Genomic DNA, 8,512 nt, shown 5'->3' on the forward strand with positions numbered 1-8,512 from the left:
TAACTTCCGGAATGTACTTTTCAAAATAAAATCAGATATCCTTAAATAACATTATTATTTTATTTAACCACATTACAATCTACAAAAAAAAAAAAAAACTCATTGGAAATATATTTTTCTATTTCTTTCCTTACAAAAAAAAAACCCTACCATCTTAATTATATTCTTTAGTTAGGCTATATTTGCGGTCTGTATCCGTACGAAATATTGCAGATCTTTTACAAACTGTTTATAGACTTCAACCACAGCTGCTAACCTTTCTGCCTATCATATTTTATTTTATTTTTTTCGGGAATGATTCACCTTTTAGCCTACATGTAGGCTGCTCTGTAAGTCTGTGCCTCCGCGATAAGGAAGCACATTCCCCTGAAACCAACTTTATCTCCGAGTCAGCTGTGTCGTGTTCTGCATCAACCCAAACTAGAACAACAACAAACACCTAAACCTTCACGGCACGACACGTCAAGGTCTTAAGGTAAAAGGTTTTCTGGTCCAGCTAAACCTCGACCGATCAACTAACGATTGCACTAATGTTGATTTAAATTCTGCAAAGTGGGGTGGGGCACATAGACTGTACAAGTACACTCTCCACTCAGCCGGCTGTAACATGTTGGGTCGAATTTTTGCACGGATAAATCGTTGATATGGCTACAGAATAGCAGGAGAGTTTCTGTAATTTGCAATTTGCAACTCTTCAGAAAACTGATGATACATTTTCATGAAAAACTTTGTGAAAAAAAGTAGAACTGCAGTAGCACATTGCTAAAAACAACATTTTATAAACAGTGCAGAATCAAGGTGGAAAAATGTAGATTTTAACCTTTATACTGATTGATCTAATTTGTATTGATTTGATCTTTTCATACTGTTCATATATATTTCTGTTTGCTTACATCCTCCTACATGTCTCAGTTCATCTTAAGCACTTTGTCTTTTTGGCTGTACTGTTGTTTGACTTGTGCTTGGTTGTCTACTTAGGAAACATGTGTTTCTAAAGATGCTATATACATACAGTTATTAAAATGATTATTATTATTATCATTCTTATTATCAGTAGTAGTAGCAGCAATAGTAGAAGTAGTAGTATATTTTAGTACAGTGTAATTAGTAGTGGTAGTTGTAGTAATAGTTATAGTAGAAAAAGTAGTAGTAGTAGTAGTAGTAGTAGTAGTAGTAGTAATACACAGGACAAATTACTGGGCTGTTTTGTTGAGTGCAACAGCAGAAGGGACAAAGCTCCTGCCAAACCAGGCTCATTTGCAGGCCAGGGATCTGTATCTACAACCAGATGGGACCAGTGTGAAGAATGGGTAGAGGGGGTGCTGGGGGTCGAGTATTATGGAGCGTGCTCTGCTTATGATGTCTCTCTATTGTTGAGGTCAGACAGGTTGCGTGTAGGGAGGCGGATGATTTTCGTGGCAGTGTTTGTGATGTGAGTTGTGAGTTGTGAGTTTGTTTCTGTTGGAGGCAGTTAGCATGTTGTAGTAATGGGGGAACAGTAGAGGAGAATGGGCTGGATGATACTTTTGTAAAGTAACAGCAGGAGGTGGGGGGCGACAGAAAGTGCTCTGAATTTAAGGATGGCAGAAAGTCTTTGTTGGCAGCGTTTGTGAATGTCATTGGTGTGTTGTTCCACTATCTGACAGTTTCATTGTTGATGTGGATGGGGTTGTGGGCAGTTCTTGTGTTTTCGATATGCTCAGCTGGAAGTTATTGTCCGTGCACCATTGTGTGAAGTGGGAGATGGAGTCCTGGTAATTAAAAACAGAGTTATTTTCATTAAAGAGAGCAAGTATGGCAGTGTCGTCAGGCAGGTGTTAGTTTTAACCTTTAGATTTAACCTCTCACGAACAGAGGTCACAAGGTGCTTTACAACAACAAAAGAAAAACATTAAAAGGCAAAACAGAGATGTAATAAAATACAAAAACATTACATAAAAACAGACAGATTAAACAAAGGTAAGTCTAAACAGATAGGTCTTCAACTGCTTTTTAGACCTGTCAACAGTGTCCACAATTCTGAGTTCCAGAGGCATAGAAGTATGCCTTAAAGATCTCTTACAGTTAAAATTAAATCATGTGATACCCTCTTTTTTACAGACAAAATGAATCTGGAGGAATACTTCAAAAGAATTGGTTTCCATGGCTCTTTTGACAAACCTGATCTTGAAACATTGAAGTTGATTCACAAACAGCACGTCATGACAGTCCCATTTGAAAACCTCAGCATGCACTGTGGTGAGAGGATGGAAATGGACCTCGAGGTGGTTTACAACAAGATTGTGAGGTGCAATCGTGGGGGGTGGTGTCTTGAGAACAACAACCTGTTTGGCTGGGTGCTGAGAGAAATGGGCTATAACTGCACAACACTTGTTGCCAGAGTTTTTATGACGTCACTCAAAAAATATTCTCCCTATGAGTCTCATCTTATCCATAAGGTGGTAATTGATGGAAAGGCTTACATAGCGGATGTGAGTTTTGGTATGTCCTCTCAACTACGGGAGCCCCTGGAGCTCATCTCTGGGAAGGAGCAACCTCAGCCATCTGGTGTCTTTCGTCTGATAGACGAGGGAGACTTCTGGGTGCTGGAGAGGACCGGACGAAAACCCAAGATTCTCAATCCAGAGTTTGCCACATCGAGTCTCATCAACAGATCAGACACAAACATCACCTACCGCTTCACCCTGGAACCTCGTGAACCAGACAGTTTACTCAGTGCAAATTACCAACTTCAAACAGATCCAAACTCGCTGTTCAGCAATAAATCCATCTGCTCTTTGCAGACACCCACAGGGTTCAAGGCCCTACTTGGGTGGACCTACAGTGAGGTCACCTTCAAACCTGAGGAAGGTGTTGATTACTATGACATGAAGAACATAAAAGATGACGAGGTAGATCAAATCCTGAGAGAGAAGTTTAATATAAAGCTGCAGAAAAAACTGACGCCTGTAGGAAACAAGACATGGTACACATTGTAAAATCCTGGCATGCTTCTTAAATGATTTCACAACCTATGAGGATTTTATCATTGACCAGGCAGAGCAGCTTGCTGAAGAAGTCTCTATTTTAAACTTCTACAGTGCTTTGAATTATTTTCATTTTACAATTAATTAATTTAGGTATCTTTAACTAATATGTTAGCACTTTGAATACCTCTGCACGAGTCACTGACACCACTAAAAATAAGTTATCTCTAACATTTAGATATTTCAAATGTTTGCATAGAGGCACTGCAAAGACACGTTTCTTTTAACTGTTTCTCACATCATATTAAGAGAGTTAAGGAGAGAGGAAGGATATTAGTGATGGAAAGATTCCAACATATGTGCTCAATATCAAAGTCATGTAATTCTAACTGTACTTCATATTTTTATCTTCAAGAATATTTCCTGAAAAGTCCTCATTTTGAAAAGTACATACGTTTTTTGAGTTATAGTAAAAGATTGTTTCTAAATAAGAGGTAGTAAGTTTGAGAGGAAACCCACCTGAATGATACCAAAGAAGAGTGAGATGTTTCTGATCCGGGAATAGCCCTGTGTTCTGTCTGATATAAAAGCCTGCTTTATGTGTTATAGCATTAAGTCAGTGTTTGGGGTGTTGGTGAGTTGGATGAAATGTTTTATAATTTGTGTCTTGGGTCAGTATCAAAATATCTTGAGTTAGTAATGCATTTAACAGATGTCCCATCAAATATGAAAGCGTAATTAACCCCTTTGTTTTCTATTTAAACCACCCCACATAAAAAGATGTTTGAAATGATATTTATGCTTTTTATGCACCAGTTAGCTCTGAGCAAGTTATCTTATTGGAGAAGAGGCATTCCATGAGTGCTGATATAGAGTACAACAGCAGTGGGACTTTTCACTTTGTGTCATAACTTTGGTTGGCTGAATACTCAAAGTTTTATTGACTTTACAATTGTTTAATTTTTGGCTTTTATTTTGTCTTATTCAAATGTTACTGATTGAATAGATTTTACTGACTTTTATTTTACAATTGTGCTTTTTTAAAAATACATTTAGTCAATTATTATTAATATTTTAACTGTTGCTGTCAGTGTCTCTTTTTGTATCTATCTGTGAGAGATTCCATTTAAACAAAGTTGAGTTGAGTTGACTAGAAGCATACAGATATCCATACATACATAAATCAAATGTTTGCTGAGAGGCATGGACCCAAACAGAGTAGAAGGAGAGTTGAAGGTGTGCAGGAAAAATGCTTTTGTTACTTGGCAACAGTCCAGTCCCTGACATACATTGAACATCAGCACACAATGTTTGACAGTTATACTTTGTAAAATTGCTTACACAAATGTACTCTGCTAAAGTTCAAGTAATTTGTTAAGAAGTGTCAGATATGTGTCTGTAAGTTCCATCTGCAGATGTGCACTCACTGATATATCAAAGAGTGATGTGTGAATAATGTGTGATTTTGAAAATCTTTTACTGCTTAAATCACATAGGATCCTATGACTTTGTAAGAGGGCTGGTGAAGGATGGTTCATGAAACTGAAGAAATATAAACTGCAATTCCACATCAACACTGAATTGGGACCTGGCTTTGGTTTAATTGTTTGCATTTGTAATGTATTGGCCTCCTATTATTAGGAAACAGCGTAATAAAAAAACACCTTTGAACAAGTCCTACTACAGTCATGTACTAGAACCAATGAGTAGTTAAAGTGTTCATATGATAAGACAGTAAACTAAGATTTAATCTTACACTGTTTGTAGCATGAAATCATTGAAATAAAGTAGATAAAAGACGTTGTTTTGACTATTAATGACTGCCTGTTCATATGGTCTGTATACATTGTAAGACATTAGGAAAACTGAATTTCCCTCATGTTTTCTTTTAGTTACTACCTTTTGCCTTGAGAGAAAAGGTAGTTTAAACAGGTTATAAAAGGCTAAGAGGGGTTGAGGTGAAACCATCTTTGATTCACAAACATATTTCTAAGGAGGCAGTGACATTAAACATATACACATTATATATAATGAACACTTGATTTGTGAGGGTGCTATTGATGTTCACAGTGTACATTACAATTGATTCCCCTACTGTCTGCAGTGACTGATGAGGCACTTTCTAAAGACTTCTGAAAACCTTTTTCAAAAAACAATACCCAAGGTTGACAATGACAATGTAAGAAATTGCAGTGGACAGCTATTCAAAAGCCGTTTCTGACTAGTTGCATGGATGTTAATGGTCTAGTTTCACACCAGCCACTTCATTGGAGGCTAGTAAGCTCGCTATACACTGCCCCCCAGTGGCCAGCTGTTGTAAATGTACCAGCCATTTCTCAAAGTTAAGATGGCACATAGATGACGAGAAATGCATGCAGCTCACAAATATTTTGCAAATTCTTAGTACAGGGACCTTGCAGGGGTACAAGTTTTGAGACATCAAGTAACAATTGAGGAGGAATATGTATTTAAAAATTCCTATGTATTTTTGTTAGCTATATAACAGTTACAATTAATACTATTACTGAGACTTTGCTGTTTTTGAAAAGACTTGTTATGGAGTAACAGTTTTTCTGTTATCAAGCAATAGATTTACATCATTAAACTGTACCTTGCAAGTTTGTAATTTTTAGCAATGACACATTTTGGGTCAATTATTATGCTAGCGTCAGTAAGAGTCTTTCAACAAGTGGATTTAAAGGGGCTTCTGTTTTGCTGCTCTGGCAGCCTCCATGCATAAAATAATGAGGTAATTTTATCTCCTCAAAGTATGTTTTTCCCTGTTCAAGAGCAGGACATTTTAAAAGGCCAATCACAGAAATGATTCAACACTAGAAACCAAGAACTCCAATCCATGCTATTCATCCCCATGCACAGGACAAACTGTAAATGATTGTTAAAAGAAGAAAAGATGCATGATATCCATTCTAGGAGACACTTTTGCAATTTTCTCAATCAAAAGAAATCAAAAGAAAAAAACAACCCCTCTGTAAATCCTTAGAAGTAAAACAAAAACAATTCAAAGTATTGCTCTGCATCATGAATAGCTCATGCATTAAAGGGTTTCAGTTACATACTCTATACACAGGTAACTGTGTGGGGGCGACTGACCCCAAGTCTCACACCACAGATCATGTGTGAACCCAACGACCCACAGACGACCGATGACCTGAACGACTGTCATGAACTAGGCTAATGACTGTCAGGAATAAATAATATATATATATATATTTTATTCTTCCCCTAAAATATCTAAAAAAAAAAATTCAGTTGAATTGTGCACATAATAGGTCAAATTAAAGGTGGCAAAAGTTCTGACATGATTTATCTTGGTCTCAATTTTTTACATCACAAAACCTGGCATTTTAACAGGGGTGTGTAGACTTTTGCTTTCCACTGTATGTGGGATCAGTATTGTTCCTGGAACAGATGAAGCACATCTATAATCCAAATCCCTTACAAACTGTTCGTGAAAGCACTGCTGCTCACCTGTAAATCATACCCAGAGTTGCCTTTTTTGTATTTTTTCTCTGAGAAACTTTTAAAGTTTGACTATACAAATGTACTCTGTAAGTTATTAACTCTGCCTCCAGCAGGGAGGTAGAAACACAGACATCTGGAAGCAAGTATTTAACAGGAGGACAGCAGTGTTGTGTTTTATTGTCAGCTCTAAACAACAACTGAAACTTAAAGCTGCATCTCACATCAAGGTCTTAACTTTAAGGTAAGAAGTTCGCTAGTCCAGCTGATATTGCACAAATTAAAGGGGTCAAAAATGATTGCATGAAACTGTTAAATCAATTTCTGCCAAGATGAGTGGGGCACTTTGGCTGTACATTCAGTTCATAGTCAATGTTGACAGAGCAGTGCAACTTTGCAGGCACAAACTTAGAACATGTACCTAGTAGCAGGTTTCATTATTTTGTATCTTGCAACTCTTCAGAAAACTGGGGAATTCCTTGAAGTGTGTCCTCAGTGAATAAATGTAAAGAACTTCTTAGGCAAAAGAAAAGAAAACTTGCCAACTATGCAAAGCCAGTGAAAAAAAACAGTAAACTTTATTTTGCCCGTTGACAACATTCATTCATTAAGATGGAGAGATGATTTGGCATTATTGAATAACTGCACATGACTCTTAAATATGTTTCATTGTTATCTTAATACTTTATTGAGGTTTTGAACTTTCAATTATGGCTGTTTAAGAATGCCTTAAGATCTATTAAAGTTAAAATGAAATCATGTAATGCCCTCTTTTTTACAGACAAAATGAATCTGGAGGAATACTTCAAAAGAATTGGTTTCCATGGCTCTTTTGATAAACCTGATCTTGAAACATTGAAATTGATTCAGAAACAGCACATCATGAGAGTCCCATTTGAAAACCTCAGCATGCACTGTGGTGAGAGGATTGAAATTGACCTTAAGGTTATCTACAACAAGATTGTGAGGTGCAACCGTGGGGGCTGGTGTCTTGAGAACAATAACCTATTTGGCTGGGTGCTGAGAGAAATGGGCTATAACTGCACAACACTCAACTCCAAAGTTTTTATGACTTCACTTAATGACTATTATCCTGTTGAGTCTCATCTTATCCATAAGGTGGTCATTGATGGAAAGGCTTACATTGTAGATGTGAGCTATGGGATGTCCACCCAACCGTGGGAACCCCTGGAGCTCGTCTCCGGGAAGGAGCAACCTCAGGAACCTGGTGTCTTTTGTCTGAAAAATGAAGGAGACTTCTGGGTGCTTGAGAAGACCAGCAGAAAGCCGAAGATTCTCAATCCAGAGTTTGCTAAATCAAGTCTAATCAACAGAATAGAAAAAAAAACCATACACCGCTTCACCCTGAAACCTTGTGAGCTGGAAAGTTTTCTCTTTGTAAACGACAAACTCCAAACAGATCCAACGTCAATATTCTGCAATAAGTCCATCTGCTCTTTGCAGACACCCACAGGGTTCAGGGCCTTGATTGGGTGGACCTACAGTGAGGTCACCTTCAAACCTGAGGAAGGTGTTGATTACTATGACATGAAGAACATGAAAGATGATGAGGTAGATCAAATCCTGAGAGAGAAATTTGATATAAAGCTGCAGAAAAAACTGACGCCTGTAGGAAACAAGTCATGGTACACAATGTAATATCTAACATAGTCTAGTTTTACATTGACCTGGATGTTCTGAAGGCTAACACTGTGGTTAGTGATCGACTAAAATCGACTAAACACTAACCATGTTTTATCATACACTTTAAGTCGGTTTTAGAAGACTTCAGCGCACTGTATCAGCACTTTCAAAGCTGTTAACAATTTTATTGGTTTTATTAACAACAAGCAGCAATGTGCTGTTCTTTTTATTGATCTTTCAAAGGCATTGGATAGTGGAACGTACACGTCTTTAACAAAGACTGTTAAGAGTAGGACTGTCCGAACCAGCTGTAAACTACTGGTTTAACAACTATCTCATGGACAGAACTCAGAATGTGCAGGCAGAAGGTTACACCTCAAGTGACCAAAGGAGTGCAGCAGAGGTCAGTCCTTGGACCATAT

At 37.5% G+C, this 8,512-nt stretch overlaps 2 protein-coding genes across 2 annotated transcripts; both read left to right on the top strand.

Moving 5' to 3' along the window:
- Window positions 1–242: 242 nt before the first annotated feature.
- LOC117810009 (arylamine N-acetyltransferase, pineal gland isozyme NAT-10-like) lies at window positions 243–4,766 on the top strand. Its single transcript, XM_034679546.1, has 2 exons — window positions 243–475; window positions 2,101–4,766. Exon 2 carries the CDS (start codon window positions 2,106–2,108, stop codon window positions 2,976–2,978), a length of 873 nt encoding a protein of 290 aa, XP_034535437.1. The 5' UTR covers window positions 243–475; window positions 2,101–2,105; the 3' UTR covers window positions 2,979–4,766.
- A 2,466-nt stretch (window positions 4,767–7,232) lies between these two features.
- On the top strand, window positions 7,233–8,105 carry LOC117810801 (arylamine N-acetyltransferase, pineal gland isozyme NAT-10-like). Its single transcript, XM_034680765.1, has one exon. The coding sequence runs from the start codon at window positions 7,233–7,235 to the stop codon at window positions 8,103–8,105; it is 873 nt and encodes a 290-aa protein (XP_034536656.1).
- The last annotated feature ends 407 nt before the right edge of the window (window positions 8,106–8,512 follow it).

Source organism: Notolabrus celidotus, chromosome 3 (genome assembly GCF_009762535.1).
Source record: "Notolabrus celidotus isolate fNotCel1 chromosome 3, fNotCel1.pri, whole genome shotgun sequence".
Classification (NCBI taxonomy): Eukaryota; Metazoa; Chordata; class Actinopteri; order Labriformes; family Labridae; genus Notolabrus; species Notolabrus celidotus.